General features: G+C 46.2%; 1 protein-coding gene across 1 annotated transcript in view; it reads right to left on the bottom strand.

Moving 5' to 3' along the window:
* The window catches only part of abcc2 (ATP-binding cassette, sub-family C (CFTR/MRP), member 2), a 123,037-nt gene that overhangs the window by 79,518 nt on the left and 19,088 nt on the right, over window positions 1–24,431 (bottom strand). The window contains exons 4-11 of the mRNA XM_059947123.1: window positions 22,967–23,104; window positions 20,791–20,913; window positions 20,445–20,500; window positions 19,358–19,583; window positions 16,144–16,310; window positions 6,728–6,905; window positions 3,279–3,533; window positions 1,476–1,541 (exon numbers count right to left, since the gene is read on the bottom strand). Coding sequence (XP_059803106.1) covers window positions 1,476–1,541; window positions 3,279–3,533; window positions 6,728–6,905; window positions 16,144–16,310; window positions 19,358–19,583; window positions 20,445–20,500; window positions 20,791–20,913; window positions 22,967–23,104 — 1,209 coding nt within the window. The remainder of the gene's footprint in view (window positions 1–1,475; window positions 1,542–3,278; window positions 3,534–6,727; window positions 6,906–16,143; window positions 16,311–19,357; window positions 19,584–20,444; window positions 20,501–20,790; window positions 20,914–22,966; window positions 23,105–24,431) is intronic.

Below are 24,431 nucleotides of genomic sequence, written 5' to 3' on the forward strand. Positions count from 1 at the left end.
TTCTACTAAAATTTGAGCAAGTTAGGGTTTTTCTCTTTGGAGCAAAGGAGGATGAAAGGTGATGTGATGGAGGCATTTCAGACGATAAGATGGAGTGGACAGATAGCGCGTTTTCCCCGGGACAGCAATGGGTAATATTAGAGGGCATAATTTTAACATGGTTGGAGGGAAGTTTAGGGGAGGTTATCAAAGTAGTGTTTTTTTACACAGAGAGTGGTGGGGCCATGAAACACCCTGCTAGGGGTGGTGGTAGAGGGAGATACATTAGGGACATTTAAGAAACTCTGAGAGAAGCATATAGATGAAAGAAAAATGGTGGTCTATGCGGGAGGGAAGCATTAGGCTGATCTTAGAGCAGGTTAAATGGTCAGCACAAACATTGTGGGCCGAATGGCCTGTACCGTGTTGTAATATTCTATGTTCTAGATGTCCTGTTGAAAGTATTCTAACTGGCTACATCATGGTCTTCCGCAGGGGAGGAGATGGCTGGTGAGACAGTCAGCAGGTGAGTCAGTGAAGTCCTGCATTCCATTGTTGGATAGGGGTTCTGCCTGGACATGGAGAGAATGTTTCTTATAGTTGGGGAGTCTTGAAGCAGAGAGGACAGCATCTGAATAGAAGGATGTCCCATCAGAACAGAGGTGAGGAGGAATTTCTTTAGCCAGAGGTGGTGAATCTGTGGAATTCATTGCCACAGACAGCTGTGGAGGCCAAGTCATTGGGTATACCTAAAGCAGAGGTTGATAGGTTCATGATTAATAAAGGCATCAAGGGTTACAGAGAGAAGGTGGGAGAATGGGAATGAGAGGGAATATAAAATAGCTATGATGGAATGGTGGAGTGGACTTGATGGGCTGAATGGCCTAATTCTGTTCCCATGACTGATGGTGTTATGACTAAAGAGTCTGCTCTTCCTCAGATTTCTTATGTCCTTGTACTCTCTGACATGGTTCAATAATAGGACGGCACAGTGGCGCAGGTGCTAGAGCCACTGCCTCATCGCGTCAGAGACCTGGGTTCAACCCTGACGTCTGGTACTGTCTGTGTGGAGTCTGCAAGTGACCCGGATACCCTAGTTTCCTCCCACATCCAGAAGATGTGGAGGATGTTTGTCGGGTTGTTCACCAAGCCTAGGGGTTAGGTCGCAAATGTTTCATGGAGGATGCTATTTCCGCCAGCGTGTGAATGGAGAGTAGAATGTCAGAGGAGTTGATGAGGAGGTGGGGAGACTAAATATATTGAAATTAAAGTAAGATTGATGCAAAAGGGTGGTTGATGGCCATCATGAATCTGTTGGGCCAAATGACCTGGTCCTATGTCGTATCCCTTTGTGTCATCATGACAAGGGGTGCGGAGAACTGGTTGCTTGATCTCTTCACCATCTTGAGGAGCAACACTTCACACCGACACTTCCCTCTCCCACTTCGGCCCATTCATTGTCAACTTTCTAACCTGTGCCCCTGTGTGGAAGTTACCTTAATCCCGCTCAGGATATCATTCATTAATTTCATCCGCCAGTCTTTGTGCTTCATATTCTTCACCTGTTAAAATAAAAGGCCAACTTAAGATGGTAGGTAATAATTTGAAGATGGCAATAATGTCCAGAGACTAGGCAAGATGGCACTGGAGTGTGGCCACTTGTTGCAAACTGCTCTCCGCAGATCCAGTCATTATTTCTATCATTATACATAACTAACCAATTGGGCTTCTGCTCTCATTTTCTCTGAGTTCCACCTGGTTCTGAGCTAGACGAGCCTGAGAGAGAATGCCCAATCTTGTCCGATCTCAGAAGCTAAGCAGGCTCAGGTCTGGTTAATACATGGATGGGAGACCACCCACGAAGGGCTTGAGACATCAGCAACCCAAGTTCAATTCCCACCATTGTTTGTATGTTTTCCTGTTGACCATGTGAGTTTCCAGCAGGTGTTCTGGCAACATTCCCTCTAAATTTATTTACAGCTGTGTGGACCAGCCATTGTCCTGAGCAGGAAAGTTTTACATGACCTGAAAACAGCGCACCAATTTATTTTGCTTTTTTGTAATTCGCATCTATGAATATTTAGACTGAAGATTTAAATATCACATTCTTTTGATTTTAATTATCAATTGATGAGTAGAATGAAAATCTTTTACGTTTCGCAAACTTTTTCTTATCTGTCTTTATCACAAATCCATTGTCTATAAACAGATAAATTTTGCATCCAGATGAAAGATACGTCGTATTCTTCATTAAATCCTCCAAGTGTTCTACTTCGAGTCTGTTTCTGGATTTATATTTGATTGTATTTATAATACTGAATCTATGTTTGCATTCAGCATTAGAAGCTGGCCAGCGCTTAACTAACAATGAGCTACCGGCTTCCATTCTGCGTTTATTGTTACAATTTGTGTTGTAACTTGAAGCACTGACAATGTAAACATGTTGAAGCTCTAAAATACTTCAAAGTAAAAGTTGTGGTATGTCTACTATTTAGCAAGTTTATGGATTGTATTCATTAACATAGTTAATTGCAGGGTATTTCACAATGATGTTAACATAGATTTCAAAATTACATTAGCACAATTTAAGCATTATAAAGATTAAGTATGAAAGAAAATTCCAGCTGCAGGGCAACGAGGCTATATGTGCAGAAGCATTTCAGTTATTGTGTGGCCGCCCACCCACACAGCTTAGAGGGAACAGTGTTCTCCAGTTTCTTCCCACATCCCAAAGACGTACAGGCTAACTTGTTAATTGGTCACATAGGTATACTTGGGTGGTGAGGATTCATTGGGCGAATAGGGCCTTTCACTGTGCTATATATCTAAATAAATAAAAAGTATTACCAGAAGTTGAAGAAGCAACATATCGTATTCCATCTGGATAGCTCCCAACCTGATGGCATTAACATGATTAGATTCCTCTTTCTTTACCTCTTCCACCTAACCCCTCACAAATTCTTACTTCATTTCCCCCCTCCTCCAACCTGGTCTCGCCTACCACCCGCTAGCTTGCTCTCCTCCCCATCCCCGCCTTCTCATTCTGCCTTTTGCCTCCTTCCTCTCCAGTCCTGATGAAGCAGCTTTGCCAGAAATAATGTTCATTCCCCTCCATAGGTGCTGCCTGACCTGCTGAGTTTTATGGAACATAGAACAATCCAGCACAGCGCAGGCCCTTCAGCCCATGGCGTTGTGCTGACCCTCAGCATCTTGTGTGCATTGCCTCAGATCCCTCTGTGGTGGCACGCACCTTTGACCAAGGCTACCCCCCCCCCCCCCCCCGAGCAACGCCAGGTTACCTGCAGTGCTCTACTTTTGCTGGCCAGCACTCCGTTGATGGGAATGAGTAGGATCATGAGCCCGAACCCAGCCAAGACCGAGGGCCCCAGCTCCTGCCAGAGGAAGGCGATGCCAACTGCAATCTGCAGCGGGGCTGACCACAGCAGGTGAATGAAGTTGGTGACGTCGTTAAACCGCTGTGCGTCCACAGCCATCAAGTTCACAATCTCCCCCACAGTGGAATCCTTCCGGGCCTTGTTAGACACAGTCAGGGCCTGTCAAAGAAGAAAGGGGCAATCAGTAACCCACCATTTTACATCCAGTAACACCCACTCTATCGTGGGTCCAGTTTAAACCTGGCCCACAGCTAAAAAGTTCAAGCAGGCCAAGTTAATTGAATCTGGGACAATTCAGAATCAGAATCAGAATCAGGTTTATTATCACCGGCATGTGACGAAAAATTTGTTACCTTAGCAGCAGAAGTTCAACGCAATACATAATATAGAAGAGAAATAAATAAATAAATAAATAAATAAATAGATTCTTGTGTTCGTATATTGAATAGACTAAAAATCGTACATAAAAACAGAAATAATATATATTTAAAAAGAGAGATAGTGTCATGGGTTCAATGTCCATTTAGGAATCGGATGGCAGAGGGGCTGTTCCTGAATCACTGAGTGTGTGCCTTCAGGCTTCTGTATCTCCTACCTGATGGTAACAGTGAGAAAAGGGCATGCCCTGGGTGCTGGGGTCCCTAATAATGGATGCTGCCTCTCTGAGACACTGCTCCCTGAAGATGTCCCAAGATGGAGCCAACTAGATTTACAACCTTCTGCAGCTTCTTTCAGTCCTGTGCAGTAGCACCTCCCCATACCAGACAGTGATGCAGTCATAGTAAGTTCAGGGTCATGCAGAACAGACTCGATGGGCCAAATGGCCTAATTATGTTCCTATGTCTTATGGTCCTCTTAAAGATTGTAAGCCCAGCTTTATTTGTCAAGCATACTTTGAAATGTACAGTGAAATATGTCTGCGACAAATACTCATCCTAACCCGTGTGTCTTTGGGATGTGAGTGGAAACCGGAGCACCCTAAGGAACCCTCGGAGTCACAGGGAGAAGAGACAACTCTTTGCAGACAGTGACGGGAATCGAACCCTAATCACTGGCGCTGCGGAGTGTTGCACTGACCATTACCGTGGCCACTTTTGGCAAACCACATAAACAACCTGCATTGATATAGCACCGTTAAAGAAGCACCAGTCGCAGGGTCGCCCAGTGCTACAGCATAGAAACAGGCCCTCAGGCCTTTCAAGTCCATGTCACCACCATCTTCTGCCTAGTCCCATCCACCTACACCCAGACCATCTCCCATCCGTGTACCTATGCAAATTTCTCTTAAATGTTACAAACTGAACCCACATCTACCACTTGTTCCACACTCACACTGCCCTCTGAGGGAAGGAGTGCTCCTTAAATGTTTCACCATTCACCCTTAATCTATGACCTCTAGTTCTAGCCTTACCCAATCTAAGGGGGATTGGACAAGCACTCACCCTATTAATGCCCCTCGTAGGCTCTCCATTATCCTGTCGCTCAAAACTTTGAGGTCAGGCCTTCACTCTCCCGGAGCTGCGGCACAGAATACGCAAGAGTTGATGTTACCTTGCAACTTTACGGAGCACTGGTTAGACCACCCCTGGATTATTGTGTGCAGTTCTGGTCACCACACTATAGGAGGATGGGATTGCACTGGAGAGAGGGCAGAGAAGATTCTCCAGGATTGCTGGGGGCAGTGGTTTATAATTGTCGCATGCACCGAGATACAGCAAAACACTTGTCCTGCATACTGCTTGTACAGATCAGTCATTGCACAGTGCATTAAGGTAAAGCAATAACGATGCAGAATAAAGTGTAAAAGGCGGCTTGCAGGTGAACAACAAAGAGCAGGATCATAACAAGGTGGATTGGGAGGTCAAGGATCCATCTTATTATACAAAAGGTCCATTCAAGAGTCTAACAAGTGAGGTAGAAGCTATCCTTGAGCCTGCTGGTACATGCTGTGAGGCTTTAGATTCTTCTGCCCGATGGGAGAGGAGAGAAGAGGAGATAGTCTTTGATTCTGCTGGCTGTGTAAGTATATTGAAGTTCAAGTACAGATGGAGTTCACAGAGGAGGAGGCAGTGGTGTGCTGAGCTGTGTCCACGACTTGCTGTAGTTTCTTGTGGACGTGCAGAGCGGTTGCCGTACGTCTGCTCAAGTAACTGCCAGGCCGTTATGCATCCATCCACGGACAGGCCAGGACTGGAGGACTCTAGTTACGAGGAGGGACTGGAAACCCTGCTGTCGTTTTCCCTGGGGTTGCGAGGTTATGCCAGCCCATGGTGCAAAGCTGGCTTACTCGTTCATTCTGTCGGCTGTTTTTCCTTTGCCCAGTTAATCAATCCGCACTGAGTTAGAAACTCTGTTCAAATGTAGTCTTTAGTTGTTGTAGGAGTGGAGTTGGCGCAGACTGCAATTGATAAGATGGACTGGAAAAGGTTTTTTCTTCATTCACATTGGTAAGGCCAGCATTTACAGCCCAAACCTAAGTAACCCTGAAAAGATGGAGATAAGCCACATTCTCAAACTGCTGAAGTCCTTTTGGCGAAGGTGCTCCTGGATTACTGTAGGAGAAGGAGTTTCAGGATTGTAGATCCAATGGCGATAGAATGTCCAGAAATGTCCAGAAGCCGCAGACTCTACCCAATGCATCAAGGGCTCATCTCTCCCCACCATTGTCAGCATCTACAGGAGGCACTGCCTCAAGAAAGCAACACGCAACATCAAAGATCCCCACCATCCAGACCATGCCATCTCCTCACAGCTACCACCGCGCAGGAGGCGCAGAACCGGAAGTCCCACACCACCAGGTTCATAAACAGCTTCTTCAATTCAACCATCAGACACCACGAGCTGTCTGTGTGTGAGCTGTCTGTGTGCAGGCTGTCTGTGTGCAGGCTGTCTGTGTGCGAGCTGTCTGTGTGCAGGCTGTCTGTGTGCAGGCTGTATGTGTGCGAGCTGTCTGTGTGCAGGCTGTCTGTGTGCAGGCTGTCTGTGTGCGAGCTGTCTGTGTGCAGGCTGCCTGCTGTCCCTACGACCCTGCGGGTTTCTCTCTTGGGAGCTCCAGTTTCCTCCCACGTCCCGAAGCTGTGTGGTTGGTGGCAGTAAAGTGCCTGTAGTGTGTACGGGAGGGGTAGAATGAAATGAGGTGAATGTAAATGAGCGGTTGATGGTCAGCACGGGCTCAAGAGGGCCAAAGGGTCTGTTTCCATGCTGTGTTCCACAGCCTGAGACAATGATCGTATAAATTCTACCCTGAATACGCCAATACCACAGTGTCCGATCCTCTAGCAAAAAATACCCATGTTCCTGAAAGGTCTGGGAGGAGAGTAGACAGCTGACGCTTGGGGTCGTTGGTACCCCACCTTCTTGTAGACGGCAGCAGTGACAGCCGTCCGGACTCGCATTCCGAGCAGGAAGCAGCAGTTGAAGTATTGCTGCAACATCACCGACTGAAGGGCGGCCAGGATGAACAGCAGCACGGCATACATGTACCCCTTCCACACGTAGACGGACTCATTTTCAGTGAAGGAAACCATCAGCCTGTTTAATAAAACAAAAGGACAAAGAAAAGCAATTACAGCAGAGACAGAGTCATCGATGCAGTCATCATATCACTCGATGCCCTTGTAGCAGTGTAATGCTTAACGGCTCCAGCTGTAAGATTGGGATCCAATTACTGTCACAGTCTGTAAGGAGTTCTCCCTGGGTTTCCTCCGGGTGCTCCAGTTTCCTCCCACATTCCAAAGACATATAGGATGTTAGTAAATTGTAGGCATGTCATGTTGGCTCCAAAAGCATGGTGAGAGTCGAGGCTGCCCCCAGCATACCCTCGGGTCACGCTGGCTGTTGATGCAAGCACTGTGTTTCATTGTACACTAAGACAAATGCAATATTAGCACTCACTTTGAGAGAACTGGGATTTAAAAGCAGGGATGTAATGTCAAGGCTCCATAAGGCATTGGTCAGAGTATTGTGAGCAGTTTGGGGCCCTTTAACTAAGAGAGGATGTGCTGGCATCGGAGAGGGTCCAGAGGAGGATCCTGGGAAAGTAAGGGTTAGCATATGAGGAGCATTTGATGGTGCCGAGCCTGTACTTGCTAGAGTTTAGATGAATGAAGGGGGATCTCATTGAAAACTATAAATATTGAAAGGCCTTGAGAGAGTGAATGTGGTAAGGAGGCTTCTGATAATGGGGGAGTCTAGGACGAGAGAGCACAGCCTCAGAATAGAAGGATATCCCTTTACAATAGAGATGAGGAGGAATTTCTTTAACCAGTGGTGTACCTGTGGAATTCATTGGCACAGATGGCTGTGGAGACCATGTCATTGGGTATATTTAAAGTGGAAGTTGATAGTCAGGGCATCAAATGTTACAGGGAGGAGACAGGAAAATGGGATTGAGAGGGTTAATAAGTCGGCCACTATACAATTACAAAGCAGACTCGATGGGCTGAATTGCCTAATTCTGCCCCTGTGATTTATAGTCATGTGTGACAAGTCAAGGTGTTATATATCTTTATCTTGATCAAGTGACTATTTGGGCCAAAGGGCCTGTTACTATGCAGAATCACAATGACTCATGAGTTTTACTAACTGCAAGGGTATCACAGTCTAGAGCCGTTGAATTCTTGCACAAGTCCCACTAGTTTTTTTCCAATTCCTTGAGATGCATTCCATCAGGACGACAAGAATTATCTACCTTCAAGGCCACAACCTCTTTAGTAACAGAGATGGCATTTGGATCCTCACCTCCTATCACATCTGTAACACCTCTCTTAGACACCCTTCACCATGAAGACCAACACAAAACAACTGTTCAAAGACGAGGTCATTTCCACATTACCCAATACTAATCCCCTCTTCTCTTCTGCCTTCACTTTAGCCATTCTCTTCCACTTCTTATAATTATTAAAACTTCCACGATCTGTTTTAAATTTCATGCTAGTTTACTTTCATATCCTATCTCCCATTTTATTTCCAGGTTGGGGGTTCTTCGACAATCAAGAGAAAATCAGCAGAGGCTGGAAATCCAAGTGAAACACACAAAATGCTGGAGGAACTCAACAGTCCAGACAGCATCTGTGGAAAATAGTTTCGGGCCGAGATCCTTCTTCAGGACATGAATCAGATACTTCAAGATTGATGAAGGGGCTCAGTTCAAAACGTCGACTGTTTGCTCTTTTCCATAAATACTGCCTGGCCTGCTGAGTTTCACCAGCATTTTGTGTCTGTGTGTTTTGCCAGGCAGCCCTTTGCTGTTTTTAAGGAATTCCCAGTCTTCCAGTTTCCCACTACTCTTGGCAACTTTGTACACATGAGCTTTTAGTTTGATGCCTTCCTCAACTTCCTTAGCCACACACGGCTGGCTCTCCCTACCCTTCCTGTCCTTTTAACTGGAATATACATTGTTGAGAGTGAAGAATCTCAGAGTGTTTTTCACTGTTCCCCAAGTGGCCCACCTTATAGACTGTGTTCCCAGGCTACGCTAAATAGCTCCTCCCTAAAACCTTTTGTAGTCTCCCTCATTTAGGTCTAATACACTGGTTTTAAATCAAACTATTCCACCCTCCTTTTTATAATCACTCTTCCAAGAGGATCCTTACCTACAAGATTGATAATATTGCCTGTTTCATTGCAAAGGACTCCAACTTCCCTTGTAGATTCACTAACATACTCTTCAAGAAAGTTATCACAGATGTATTTTCTGAAGTACTGCACAAGATCGTCTCAACCAATTTGCTTCACCCAACCTATGTGTAAGCTAGATCCCCCATGACAATTGCCATTCCATTCTTCCATGCATCTGATATTTCATAGTTTATTGTCTATGCCACTTTAGATTATTACCTGGAGGCCTAAAGACAACTCTGATGCACCATCAATAACTCTAGGAGACTGAAAGTGAACGATAGGCTTTTATTAACAGCAAAAAAGGGAGCAGGACCATGTTGAAGACTGGGGGAGGAGCAGTGTCCCAATCGCCTTTATACAGGGGTCTGTGGGAGGAGCCACAGGAGCAGTCAGCAGAGGGGCATGTCCAGACAGGTATACATAGTTTACCACAAACTCCCACCAGTAATTTTCCTCCTTTGCTAGTTATAATCTCTCCCCAGATGAACTCAACAGCCTGCCCCTTAGATCACACCTGTATATCATCTCTCGTTATCGCCTGAAGTTCACCCTTAATTAAAGCACATCTTTCTGCTTATCTAATACCCCAGCTAGTTCATCATCTCCACCCTGCAACTACGTTTCTATGATGGCCACCAAATCATATCCCCCGATATACGATTTGTTACACAAGTTCAGGGACCTTCTTTTGAATGCCACAGGCAATCAGACAACATCCCTTCCACATGTTGTCCTTTTGGAATATAGTAATCTTTGAGTCCTGTGCATTTGACATTTCTGTACTCCACTCTTACCTCTTCTCTACTGTTCCCTTTGGTCTCTGCACTGTTCCTTCTGTCTTTCTGCCTGGATTCCAATCTCCCTGTCATATTAGTTTAAACCCTCCTGTACAGCCTAGCAAGCAATCACTCTAGGTCTACATAATCGGGATCATCCGATTTTGTATTACTGTTTCTAATGCCCCAGGATTCTGAAATCTTCCGTCTTGCACCACTGCTCAAGTCACATGTTCTTCCTTACTATACAGCCATTTCTAGCACATGGCTCAGGTAGCAATCCTGGGATTACTACATTTGAAGTCCTACTTTTTACATTTAATCTCCTAGCTCCATAAATTTGGCCTGTAAATCCATGTCCAGCTCTTTTCCTTCAATCATTATTACATAGAGCACATACTCCGTGACAACTGGCTGTTTATCATTGCTGATTGACACTGACAACTAGCACTCATTCATCAGTCTCCCTTTGTTCCTCATTCTCACCTCTTGATCACAACACGAACCCTGTCACCAAACTGTTCTGAAGTTTGAACAAAGAAATGTCATCTTTATGCAGAAATTGACTAGATGGATACAATTATTGGCCAAATGGAAACCTCGAGTATGTGTGTTTAAATTCCTTATTTGCAGAATCAATCACCAATCACTACGATAGGAGACCCCGTGTTGACCAGGGTCAACCATGGGTGTTGCATCCCAGCTGTCTACGCAAGCCAGGGCAGTGCGATATGGAGAGCAAGCTGTTGCCCGTACACGCAGCTGAGCAATCCAAAAGAACAGCAGAGACTGATGCAGTTTGGCATCGCAGGAGTCGCCAGTCAGCATTAAACTCAACGTAGGACTGCCTTAGGGACCCCAGCTCCAGAATTCTCCATGGAGTTTACTCCTGAAGCTTTCCCCGTGAGTGGGTGTAATCACAAGGCAGCGGAGGTTTGAGATCAGAGTCTTCCTTCTGTTAGATGAGCTGCCAACCACGACCGATGAGCCCCCATCTGTCCAAAGCGACTGGCTTTAAGACACGAGTAACCCCTTCTCCCGTCAGTAGAAATGGTTCCGTTGGGTTTAGTAGCCAAACTATGCATGAAGGCCAGGAGCTGGACTTGGTTATCAGAGATACTATTTGAGACGCACAGCGTTGGGAGTATTTAATAAGTAATAGGAGTTTATCCCCATTACGCTCCCCAGGTATGAGAACCTTAAGAACACTCACTATACTAACACAGGTGTTAATAGCCATTAGAATCTACATGTTACAGGCCAATACTACTTTAGAATTAGCAAAGAGTCTCTGGGTTTTCTCCAGGTGTTCTGGTTTCCTTCTACATTACAAAGACATACGGGTTAGTAGGTTAATTGGTCGCATGGGTGTAAGCGGGCCGAGCATGGTCTCATTGTGCTGGAAGGGCCTGTTACTGTTCAGTATCTGTAAGTAAAATTATTGTTCAATTGTAAATGTTACTCTAGAATCCTTTGGTTTGCATTGTTATCTTTAATGTGCTCGGGCACCTTGGTTCCCAGGCGTGAACAGGAGGGCTGTACAAGGGTTAGGCTTTCAATGGCTACGTTCAGCCTGGGTGACAGCACTATGTCTGCACACTGCCTCTGTCAGTTTACCTTCTCGACTCTTGCCTTTCTCAACTTCCACATTCAGGGACGGATAGAGTGTTTGTTCAGCTTGAGTCTGTACAGCGTCTGCACTCTGTGCTGTTAGCACACCAGCTTAACCTGCCCTGTTGCCACGCCCACATATTCACTGACTCCTTATAGCCACTCCGATACATCCCTGACCAACGGAGAGTCCTGTCTGCAACTGCAGGAGCTCCTGTCTGTTCCCCTCACAGTGGAATGCCCTACCACAATAGACACTCTGCCACTCTTTTCCTCGCCCTCCTGTGCAGCGGAGTCACTTATGGTGTCACGATCCTGCCTACTGCCACCTTCTCCTGATGAGTCATCTCCTCCAACGTTTTGGAGGGAAATGGCAGCAGGCGTCACCCACACTACCTTCCTGCACTCTCTGACTATTGGTAACTCTTCCCAATCTTTGTAAAGGAGGATTATTAAAGATTAACACGTACTTATTGCAGGTGCATCGAAACATACAGTGAAATGTGCCAAGTACATCGATGACAAGCTTAGTCCAAGAATGAGCTGGGGGCAGCCTGCAAGTGTAATCACGCTTCAGACACCAACGTAGCATGCCCACAACTTACAACTCTAACCCATATCTTTTTGGACGGTCAGAGGAAACCAGAGCACCTGGAGGACGTATAAACTCCTCACAGACAGCAGCGGGAATTGAACCCAGATCGCTGTAAAATGTTACAATGCCACCCTAAAGTTGCAGCGTGAGCAACTCACTAAATGAGTTATGCCTAAGATTCTCAGCGTTACAGATGCTCCAAAGTATACCCATGCCCTCCTCCAGGGGCATCGTGGGGTCTGCCAGGAGCCACAGGTTGACACAGAGTCATCGGGGACTCTGACAGGCTCTCTGAGCACCCACACCGCACAGGAGGAGACTAACAGGTCTGAACTCACCTGCCATGTCTAAAAGCTTAGGAGGTAGTAGAAAATCTCAGCCTACTGCTGCCCACCCTCCTCACCCAAGCCCACACTGAAACGACCAGCACTACAGCCGCACCTCCCAAACCAGCTACTCCTCTAAACACTGCCTTCCTTTTCTTCGCCCAGTTACCACCCCATAAGCCAATCAGAAACACCTTTTTAATAAGTTAGTAATTAAATGGTATTGATTTTGGTTTATTAATGTCACGTGCACTGAGGTAGAGTGAGAAGCTTGTCTTACAGATCAATTCATTCCACAGTCAACTGAGGTCCAATAAGATAAACAATAACAATACAGAGTAAAGTGGAACAGCTACAGAGAAAGTCCAATGTGGGTAAGCAATAAAGTACAGGATCTTAGCAAGGTAGAATTGAGGTCAAGAGTCCTTTTATGGGAAGCTAACCAATAATATTAAATAGGATACTGAATGTTTCTTCAGATATATCAAGTGTAAAAGAGAGGTGAGAGTACATAATGGGCCACTGAAAACGATGCTGGAGAGGTAGTAATGGGGGACAAGGAAATGGCAGATGAACTGAATAAGTACTTTGCATCTGTCTTCACTGTGGAAGGCGCTAGCATTATGCTGGAAATTCAAGAGTGTCAGGGGGCAGAAGTGTGTGAAGTTGCCATTACTAGGGACAAAGTGGTTGAGAAAGTGAAAGGTCTGAAGGCAGATGAGTCACCTGGACCAGATGGTCAATACCCCAGGGGTCTGAAGGAGGTTTCTGAAGAGATTATGGAGGCTCTCATAATGATCTTTCAACAATCAATTGATTCTGGCATGGTTCTGGAGGAATGGAAAATTGCAAATGTCTCTCCACTCTTCAAGAAGGTATAGAGAAGCAGAAGAAAGGAAATTATAGGCCAGTTAGTCTGACCTCAGTGGCTGGGAAGGTGTTGGAGTTGACTGTTAAGGATGCGGTTTTAGGGCACTTGGAAGCACATGATAAAATAGGCCAAAGTCAGCGTGGATCCTTGAACGGAAAGTCTTGCCTGACAAATCTGTTGGAATTCTTTGAAGAAGTAACAAGCAGGATAGACAAAGGAGAATCGGTGTATTTTGTGTAATTGGATTTTCAGAAGGCCCTTGACAAGGTGCCACACATGAGGCTGCTTAGCAAGTTAAGAACCCATGGTATTACAGGATAGGTACTAGCATAGGTAGAGCAGAGCCTGATTAGCAGGAGGCAAAGACTGGGAACAGAGGGAGCCTTTTCTGGGTGGCTGTGAGTGACTAGTAGCGTTCCGCAGGGGATTGTGTTGGGACCTCTTCTTTTTACGTTATATATCAATGATTTGAATGAAGGAATTGATGGCTCTGTGGCCAGGTTTGCAGATAATATGAAGACAGATAGAGGGGCAGATAGAGTTGAGGAAGCAGAGAGGCTATAGGAGAATGGACGAAAAGCAGCAGGTGGAATAGGGTGTCAGGAAATGTATGATCATACACTTTGGTAGAAAAGCATAGACTATTTTTTAAATGGAGAGGAAGTTCAAAAATCTGAGGCGGAAAGGGACTTGGGAGACCTCATGCAGGATTCCCTAAAGGGTAACTTGCAGGTTGAGTTGGTGGTGAGGAAGGCAAATGCAATGTTAGCGTTCACTTCGAGAGGATTAGAATATAAAAGCAAGGATGTAATGGTATGGCTTTATATGGTGCAGTTGAGGCCTTGTTTGGAGTACTGTGAGCATTTCTGGGCTCCTTATCAAAGGATGTGCTGAAACAGGAGAGGGTTCAAAGGAAGTTCACAAAAATGATTCTGGGATTGAAAGGCTGATCACATGAGGAGTGTTTGATGGTTCTGGGCCCGTACTCACTGGAATACAGAAGAATGAAGGGTGATCTCATTGAAACCTATCAACTGGTAAAAGGCCTTGATAGAGTGAATGTGGAGAGGTGGAGTCTAAGACCAGAGGACACAACTTCAGGATAGAGAGATGTCCATTTAGACTGCCGATGAGGAGGAATTTCTTTAGCCAGAGAGTGGTGAATCTGTGAAATTCCTTGCCACAGGCAGCTGTGGAGGCCAAGCATTTGGGTATATTTAAGGCAGAGCTTGATAATTTTTTGATTAGTTAGGGTAAAAGGGATACAGAGAGAAGGCTGGAGTTTGGGGCTGAGAGGGAAATGGATCAGCTGTTATGAAATGGCAGAGCAAACTCAATGGGCCAAATGACCTAATTCTGCTCCTATATCTTATGGTCTTACGGTATGTACAATGTCCATATCCTTCCATCCCTTGCACATTAATGTGCCTGTCTAAGAGTCTCTTAAGCACCTCTGTTGATTCTGCCTCCGCCACCACCACTGGCGGCACATCGCAGGCAGCCACCACTCTCTACATAAGCGACTTGCCCTGCACATCTTGTTTGAATCTACCCCAGTCCACCTTTAATGCACGCCCGCTGATATTTGGGAAAAATACACTGATTGTTTACTCTACCATAAGCATGAGCAATCCTGCAGATGCCGGAAATCCAGAGTGGCATCTATGTATGCCTCTCATAACCTTATAAACCTCTATCGGGTCTACCCTCAGCCTCCGTTGCTCCAGAGAAAAAAGTATCCGAAACCTGTCCAACCTCCCCTTACAGCACATTCTCTCTCATCCAGGATGAATCTCTTCTGCAACTTTCCAAAGCCTCCACTCTTTGCATTTACTGAGAAACACTGGTGTGTTTTCTGTTTCCATTGCTCTGTGTAATGTAGATTAATTTTATTTGTCCTGCAATAGCCTGTTGTATTTCTAGCCCCACCGAGCACATTGGCTGGGGTGAATAAGAATCAGGTTGTTGTGAAATTTGTTGTCACTGCAGCAGCAGTACATGCGGTACATAATAATCTTTAAAAACTTAAATTCCAGAAAGTATATACAGCATATATTAAATAGTTAAATTAAATTAGTAGTGCAAAAATAGAAATAAAAAAGTAGTGAGGGAGTGTTCATGGGTTCAATGGCCTTTCAGAAATCAAATAGCAGAGGGGAAGAAGCTGTTCCTGAATCATTGAGTGTGTGCCTTCAGGCTCCTGTACCTCCTTCCTGATGGTAGCAATGAGAACATGGGCTGGGTGATGGGGTCCTTAGTGATGGACGCTGCCTTTTTGAGGCATCGCTCCTTGAAGATGTCCTGGATACTGAGGCTTGTGCCCATGATGGAGCTGACAGGTGGTGGTGGTAAAACATAGAACATTACACAACAGTACAGGGGCCTTCAGACCTTTTAACATTTACCAAGATCAAACTAATACTTCCGTTCTACATTTCCCTCCATTGTTTGATCATCCATGTGCCCATCTAAGAGTTTCTTAAATGCCTCTAATGCATCTGCCTCTGCAGCCAGCTCTGGCAGATGTTCCACACACTCACCAGTCTCTATGTCAAAAAAAAACCCTCCTATACTTTACTCCAAACACTTTAAAATTATCTCTCACACTGTTACTTGTTTCCACCCTGGGAAAAAGTCTTTGGGTGATCTTTGACTTTTATCATGGTAGTAAGTTTTACGTATGTAGATGAAACACTGCCATTTCTGAGAGAGAAAAGTAGGGATAACATTTCAGCAGACATAATTTAGATAACTATAGTATGCTTCACAGGAGGGCAATCGAACAAAATTTAACGGAGGATCACAAAGCAACCTATCACTACATTTTATGACAACTCGAAGAATTGTCAACAGATCGAATCAAGAAACAGGAGAGATGGAGGAGGGTTTGTGTGGAGCACAGATCAGTTTGGACTGGGTGGCTGATTGGCCTGTTTCTGTGCTGTACATACTGTGTCGTTGCACTTACTTCAGTAGCTGGGGGCTGACAAACAGCAGTGTGTCGTGGCAGACTTTAAACACCATCCCCTTTAAGAGGATGTACCAAAAGGTTTTCAGTATGGCAAGCACCAACCACCCCGTTGCCGACTCCTCCGTGCGGGGCTTTGCCTTTTTGTCCTTCCTTCTCTTTTCTTCCTAAACAAAGGGGACGGAAAAGAAAACTGAGCACGGTCAAAACAGGGCAGCAGCACCGCAAGATGCAGGAGCCCGCCACTTCCCAAGCTGTGTCGGGCGGGTGGGGGACACGAGCAGAACCCGTTTACAGGTGGCTTGCTGGGAACCACAACAGCGCTTACGTTCAGAACCAGTTACTGCTGTCAACAAACTGTCGGAGGACGTGAAGCTTGGCCTTCATCCTGAAGAGATTTCAGAAGAAGACTTCCAAAATCTAATTGCACCAGGCACACAAATGTTGGAGGAACTCAGCAAGTCAGGCAGTGTCTAAGGGAAAGAAGAAATAGTCAAATTTTTGAGCTGAAATGCGTCATCAGGACACTTCAGCCACAAATGGGGACTAGTTATTCCTTCTCATGAACACCGTCTGACTTGCTGAGTCCCACTTGCTCCTCAGGATTTCCAGTGTCTTCAGAATCTCTTGTGTTAAGGTATCAAACTGCATTTACAAAAGTGAGATTGCTCTGGAGACATAGGCCTTCGTCTCACTCTAAAAAATCTAGCCAAAAGTCCAGGGCAATACCAAGGGACTGATGTGTGGTCAGAGGTGTCATCTTTTGGATGAAATATTAAAAGAACGCCCAGTCTGTGAAGTGCTGCAGAGTATTTTGAATCTCTCACTTTGAATCCTGTGTCCAAAATCTCTCCAGTTTGATGAGTAGGATGTAGGCCTCCGTTAGTCTCGATAGACCATGGATTTGCACCTTGGAGAGTTTCCAGGGCGCAAGCCTGGGCAAGGTTTTTTTTATGGGAGACCAGCAGTTGCCCAAACTGCAAGTCTCCCCGCTCCACTCCACCAATGTTGTCCAAGGGAAGGGCATTAGGACCCACACAGCTTGGCACCGGTGTCGTCGCAGAGCAATGTGTGGTTAAGTGCCTTGCTCAAGGACACACACGCAGCCTCAGCCAAGGCTCGAACTAGGGACCTTCAGATAAGTAGAAAATCGCCTTAATCGCCTGCACCAACAGGATGAGTGGGATAGATAAGGTAAGAAAGACCATATTCAGTGTACAACAGTCCTCTGATCATTTACAATCCACCAGAGACACACCAGACTGCAGATGGTGGGACCTGGAGCGATGCACAAAAGCCCTGGAGGAATTCGGCGAGTTGGGAGGATCTGTGGAGAGAAATGGGCCATTGACGTTTCAGGTCGAGAGTCTGCATCTATCCAGCTCAATTGTCAGTGCCTGTTCCCCTCCACAGAAGCTCTGACCTGCTGAGTCCCTCCGGCGCTCCGTGTGCTGCATCCAGATAGTCCGCTGGTTCAGCCAGTGCCTGAACAGGTAATATTTACCGTTATCCCTTCATAGTGTAAAGGGGGTTTCTTCTTTTTTTTCTTTGTTACTGTTGGGAAAGGGTTTCTTTGTTTTGTGAAAAGCAGGAATGTTTCTTTGTTGCGAGAGAGTGCTGGAAGCTTGTTTGTTAAAATTTACTGATAACGAGAATGGTATTCCTTTGTAAACCAAATGGGGATTAATGTTCTTTCTTCTGAGTCTGTAAGCTTTTGTTGACGGGCTTTTGGGCAGATCGGTGCGAGGGGGTCGAGAGAGAGGACGCATTGCTGTAAGCTGGGCGAGGATCAGACCCCAAGCGGGGGTCCGAGGCCGGGAGGTACTCCGAGGAGGGGGGATGAAGCTAGATGTGCTTGGTTGACCACTCGGAGGGTACTGAGCTGTTTGGAGAGTCGAGGAGTTCGGAGGGTCCTGAGCTGCGAGTCGAGGAGTTCGGAGGGGATCAAATGGTGGCCAGAAGACTTCAGTAATTGAGCTCCAACGGTTGTGCACGAAGTGGTTTGGACTTTGATAAGTTTGGTGCCTTTTCTTTATTTTTTCTCTTTATATATACTATATCGTTATTAATCACTTAGTTATAGTAACCTTTATAAATTGTACTCATTTAATCGCTTATGGTGTACTGTCTGTTTTTTGGGCGAGGCGGGGACATCACACAGCATCCACACCAGCTGATTACCCAGCTTGGCGGGACCGAAGGCTGCTCCCCCTAGACGAAATGAGCTGAGCGAGCCTGAGGTGACCCAGGGGGTTACAATAGCAAACCTGTCTCTTCACTGGGGATCCATTCCTACAGATCTATTCTCTGGGGACCCACTCCACCAGATCCATTCACTGGGGATCCATTCCTACAGATCTATTCACTGGAGATCCATTTCCACAGATCCATTCAAGAGAGACCCACTTCCACAGATCCATTCACCGGGGACCCATTCCCAGTCTGTGGAGACCAGTGGGAGATCTGATAGAAGTTCATACAATTATGAGAGGCCTAGACAAAGTAGACAGCCAGCATCATTTTTTCCCCAGTGTCTAATACTAGAATCCCTGGGGGTGGAGGTTGAAGTTGAATGGAGGTATGTGGGGCAATTTTTTTTAGAGTGGGGTCAGTACCTGGAACGTGCTGCTTGGGATGATGGTGGAGGCAGCGATGATGGCAGTGTTTTGCAACAGTAATTCAGAGGCTTTCAAGATAGGCATGGCTGAGAATGGAGAGATAAGGACCACGTTCAGGCACAGGGGATTATTAGATTCATTAGTTTGGCACAATGCCACAGGCCCAAGGGTCTGTCCCTGAGCTGTACGACTCCATGCTCTAAGTGATGAGGAGAATGTGGATCTTGGCCGTGCACGGTGGTGGATCACCAGAGGGGGAAGCAGCAAGAACGTCCCCAAGTCTGGAGAAGGTGTTTGACCTGGAGCATTAACCACTTCCCTCTCCACAGTTGCTGACTGACTCACTGGGTGTTTCTAGCACCTTCTGCCAGTTGTAAACACAAGAGGTCCTGCAGATGCTGGAAAACTTGAGCAATGCACACAAAATGCCGAAGGAACTCAGCAGGCCAGGCAGCACCTATGGTGGGGAATGCAACTTCCTGCTTTGTATTGGGATATTGGCAGACCATGTGATGGGGGTACCACACCAACAGCCACGTGACTGAGGCAAATGGGATATGATGGACATAGTGCAGGGGAAAAGGTGTCTCACTGACCATCACTAGGATATCTTGGCTGGCACTTCTGTCAAATCCATTCATTTGTTCTGCATCGTTGTGCATTTCCTTCCCCTGCTTTCTTTCCAACCTCTTTCGGGCCTTCCTCAGTTCTTGTTCCATCTGCTTCTCAAACTTAGTGAAAATGGTTTGGCACTGATCCTCCTCATTCAGCTCCCACAAGTGCTTGGTCTCCAGGGGTTTTCTGTACCCTTTCCACATCATCCTGCCAGGGTACACAATTATTCAATAATTAATAAATTAATCTTACATCCGGGTAGATTGTCTATCCTATTGTTACGCATTTGCCACACTTCTGATGCAATCTATTCCAGGCAGTGTGGAGCAACAGAGGAATCTTGGGATCCACTTCCATAGATTCCCCATAGTTGTCACAGCGGTTGATAGGGCGGTGAGGAAGTCGCATGGCACATGGTGGCATTCATTATTCACGTGATTGTGCTGCGGCTCTACGAAACTTCGGTTAGACCACACTTGGAGTATGATGTTCAGTTCGGGTGGCCTCATTGTGGGAAGGATGTGGAAGCTTTAGAGAGGGTGCAGAGGAAATTTACCAGGATGCTGCCTGCATTAGAGAGCATGTCTTATGCTTTGTAAGTTGAACGAGCCAGGTCTTTTCGCTTTCGCGTGAAGGAGGATGCAAGGTGACTTGATAGAGGTGTACAAGATGATAACAGGCATAGATGGAGCGGAGAGCCTGAAGTTTTCCCAGGGTGGAAATGGTTAATAAGAGCAGGCATGATTTTAAGGTGATTGCAGGAAAGTACGGGGAGGGGGGAGGTGTCAGAGGTATTTACACAGAGAGTGTTGGGTGTGTAGAACGACCTGCTATAGGTGGAGGCAGAGGTTTCTGCTATTATTATCATTGATAAAATCAACCATTCAGTGCCAATCCACTGAAACATCTAATTCATTCCTCTTTCAAGTATTTATCAATTTCTCTTTAACAGCTTATGAAGAATCATCACATCGCTGATTAATACCATGGGTTCCAATGTTCACGACATCCAACTCTGTGACATTCATTAACAACTTCCAGATCAAAACTCAAGAGAATTTCCCTTACCTATTGAACCAGTTGAATGTTATTCGACTGAGAAAAGATGCAGATACTTGTGGGTTCTAAATAAAGACAAAACAGGACGATGTGTATTTAAACCAGATTTGAAATTAAAATCACTGTTGCTTCACTCTGTATCTAACCCGTGCTCTCCCTGTCCTGTGAGTGTGTGATGGGACAGTGTAGAGGGAGTTTCACTCTGTACCTAACACGTGCTGTCCCTGTCCTGGGAGTGTGTGATGAGGCAGTGTAGAGGGGCAATTTTCCTGCTCCCATTGGGGTTTTAAATGCAGCACAAAGTATGTGACAGCGACGAGGGAGAAGATACACACGAGCGCAAGCTATACGTTACCTTCTCTGCAGTCGCTCGTTTCTCTGCAGATACGTCAGCAAAGCTGGAAACAACCAGGGACGTGCACTTGAGACCATAAGAGACACAGAACAGTACAAACCGTGGCAAATCTGGTGGACCACCCTGCGGAGGAGTGAAAAACACGAGTAGTCACTTCAGCCAGAGATCTGAACATGATGCAGACATTCAGCAGAGAAAACATACACAGATGTTGCATGGACTTGAGGACCTGAGTTACAGGGATAGATTGAATCGTTTTAGACTTTATTCCCTGGAGTGCAGGAGAATGAGGGGGTGGATATCTCAGAGGTAATGAGGGATGTGGATTGGGTAATGCTTTACCGAGCCAGCAATCGGGGTTCAGTTCCCACTGCTATCTTATAAGGAGTTCATACATTCTCCCTGTGACTGCGTGGGTTTCCTGGTTTTCCAGTTTCTCCCTACGTTCTAACGATATGCAGGACATCCTCCTTTTAACTTCCCTCCAAATCTTCTTAAATAGTTACCCTCTGACGTTTTCCATTGGTGCCCTAGGAAAAGGCCCTGGCGGTCCACTCTACAATCTGACACACTTGTATTAAAGTCACTCATCAATAACATTATTGTTCTGCTGATGGAACTTACAACGTTCACCTTATCTGCACCCCGATCCCTGCTCTACAGAGAAGAGTGCCGGCTTCACTTCCCTCATTCCTTGCACTGTCCCAAGAATGCAGAGCACAGGGTGGAAGCCATTTCGCTTGTTCCAGAAGAGCGTAGGACTGGAACACAGTGTGACCTGCATCTCACAATGTGACCTCCTCCACGTCGGAGAACCAAACACGGATTGGGCGATCAATTCCGAGCAGTGGCGGCTCAGAGCTGCCTTCTTCCAGCCCCTTGTTTTTTCCTTCCCAATCCCACCCTGACCTCAATCTGTGATCCCCCGGGAGTGAGAAAAAGCACCTCACCCTCTGTCTGGACATACCACGGCCTTCTGGGCTCAACGCCAAACTCTGCAACTTCTCTGTCTGGATCATAACCACCTTTGAAGCTGGAACTTATCCATTGATGACAGTGGCTCAGGTCTTCTATCACTATTGGTGTAGTGTAGGCCTCCGTTAGTCTCGATAGACCATGGATTTGCACCTTGGGAGGTTTCCAGGGTGCAGGCCTGGGCAGGGTTGTATGGAAAACCAGCAGATGCCCAAGCTGCAAGTCTCCCCTCTCCATGCCACCGATGTTGTCCAAGGGAAGGGCATTAGAACCATTGGTACAGCCTAACCCACTGGGGATGACTCACATATTTTTATATATCTTTTATATATCTTTGTATATATGTTTTTTACCCTCTCCCTCCCTTTCTCTCTCTCTCTCTCTCTCTCTCTCTTTTATTGGGCCAGAAGGGCCTGTTCCACATTCTATCACTAAAGAAAATAAATAAATAAACAAACAAACAAGCAAGCAAATAAATGAAACAACCCTGGAGCCATGCTGATCTCTGCAGGTTAGCTGGGGTAGTCAAAGGCGCAATGTCTGCGCGTCCACGTCCAAATCCGTGATGGGTCCACATCTGCTGGAAGCTGGAGGCGGAAGAACATGGACCGTGTCGGGGTTGGAGGACTGCGTGTGTGCGTGGGTTGGTGGGGGTGGGGCTGCTGTTGTTTCGCTCCTTCTGTTTGGTGTTGTTCTGTTGAGCACTGAGGGCATTGCTACGTTGGTGCCAGAACGCGCAGCAACACTTGTGGAGGAACCCCACGCCTGCGCGGGAAGGAGCTTTACAAATTTCTTTTATGGGAGCACACCCTCAGGTGCGTTGGCTATTAAGGCAAGTGACATGTTTATTTATTTAAAGATACAGCTCAAAACAGGCCCTTCTGGCCCTCCGAGCCATGCTGTCCAGCAACCAAACAATTTAACCCTAGCCTAATTACGGGAAAATTTACATTGACCGATTCACTTACTAACTGTTACACCTTTGGACAATGGGAGAAACCTGGAGCACCCGGAGGAATTCCAGGCTTGCATGGGAAGCAGCATATAAATTTGCTTAGCGGGGATGCTGGATTTGGACTCCAGTCTCCAGTACTCCAAGCTGCCGTAGCATCACACCAACTGCTACGCTACTGCGGCGCCCCACTTCACTACACGTCTCAATGTTCAGGTGATAAAAGAACTTGAATCTTGGATCTCTCACCTGTGCAATGGCTGTTCTGATGAGAGTCTGCAGCATAAACACATCGCATAGCACCGAGACCAGCCAGAAGATGAAGAGGCAGGCAGAGTTCGTGTCGTCGGCCCGTCTCCGTCCCTCGTGGATAAGCATCACCACGAACTGCACAGCAGCACAAACAGGAAAAGGAGCCTCAGTACCACAGCCCGTTTGCTTTATCGTCAAAACTGCCCGACGCATCACTGGCACCAACCCACCCTCCACCCTCCATCGAGGACATATATACAGAAAGATGCCAGGAAAGGGCCAGGAACATCATGAAGGATCCCACCCTCTCTGCTCATGGACTGTTTGTCCCACTCCCATCAAGGAGGAGGCTACGCATTATCCACACCAGGACCACCAGACACAAAACAGTTAGTTTCCCCAAGCAGTAAGGCTGATCAACACCTCCATCCACTAACCCACCCCTTCACACCCCCCAGTCACCACTACTTTATCAATTCCTGTCAGAATAACCTTACGTACAGACACTTCTGAGCCTAGCGTCACTTTATGAAAATACAAGCAACCTATGTATGTAAGCTACCTTATGTATTTACAGTATATTTATTGTGTTTTTAATTATCATTGTTATGTTCCTCAACTTCTGCATTTTTTTGTGCTGCATTGGGTTGAAAGTAATAATAATTTTGTTCTCCTTTACACTTGTGTGCTGGAAATAACATTAAACAATTGGATACTAAGTGAAGAGCCAATTAAATGGCATCTGCTGTGGACCTGTTGTGCTGATTGGCAAATTGGAGTGGATCCAAGTCACCTCTTGGGCAGGAGTTGATATGTTTCATCACCAACCTCTCAAAACACATCGTCACTGTGGATGTACGTGCTACCGGATCATAGTCATTGAGGCAGGTTACCACCTTCCTCTGACGCACGGGTGTAATTGCAGCCTGCTTGAAACAGGTGGGTCCCTTAAGGTTGGCCTAGCCAGGGAAGGTAGTGAGGATAAACTCCGCTAAAAACTAAATGCACTCAAATGGCATCTGGCAACCAAGTCCAACTCCTGGTCTTCACGTGTGGCTTAGCTACCGAGCCTAGCGGAGCCATTTCTCCTGACAGGAACAGGGGCAAAGACTGATTACTGGTGCCTTACTCACTTCGGGCAGATGGAGCTCGTCAGCCATGGTTGGTAGCTCATTTGGGAGAAGGAAAATTCTGATCTCAAACTTCCTCTGCCGTTATGCCCAATCATGGGAAAAGCTTTGGGATAAACCCCAAGGAAAATTCTGGAGCTGGAGTCCCTAAGGCAGTCTTACGTTGAGTTCAACACTGACCGGCAATGCCACTGTTATCAAACTATATCGGTCTCTGCCGTTCCCTTGGATTCATCAGCTGCAAGGAGAGGAGGAGCCTGCTTCCTGGACAACAGCTTGCTCTCCACATCGTTCTGCCCCGGCTAGCACATCACATAGACAGCTAGGATGCA

Source organism: Hypanus sabinus, chromosome 22 (assembly GCF_030144855.1).
Source record: "Hypanus sabinus isolate sHypSab1 chromosome 22, sHypSab1.hap1, whole genome shotgun sequence".
Classification (NCBI taxonomy): domain Eukaryota; kingdom Metazoa; phylum Chordata; class Chondrichthyes; order Myliobatiformes; family Dasyatidae; genus Hypanus; species Hypanus sabinus.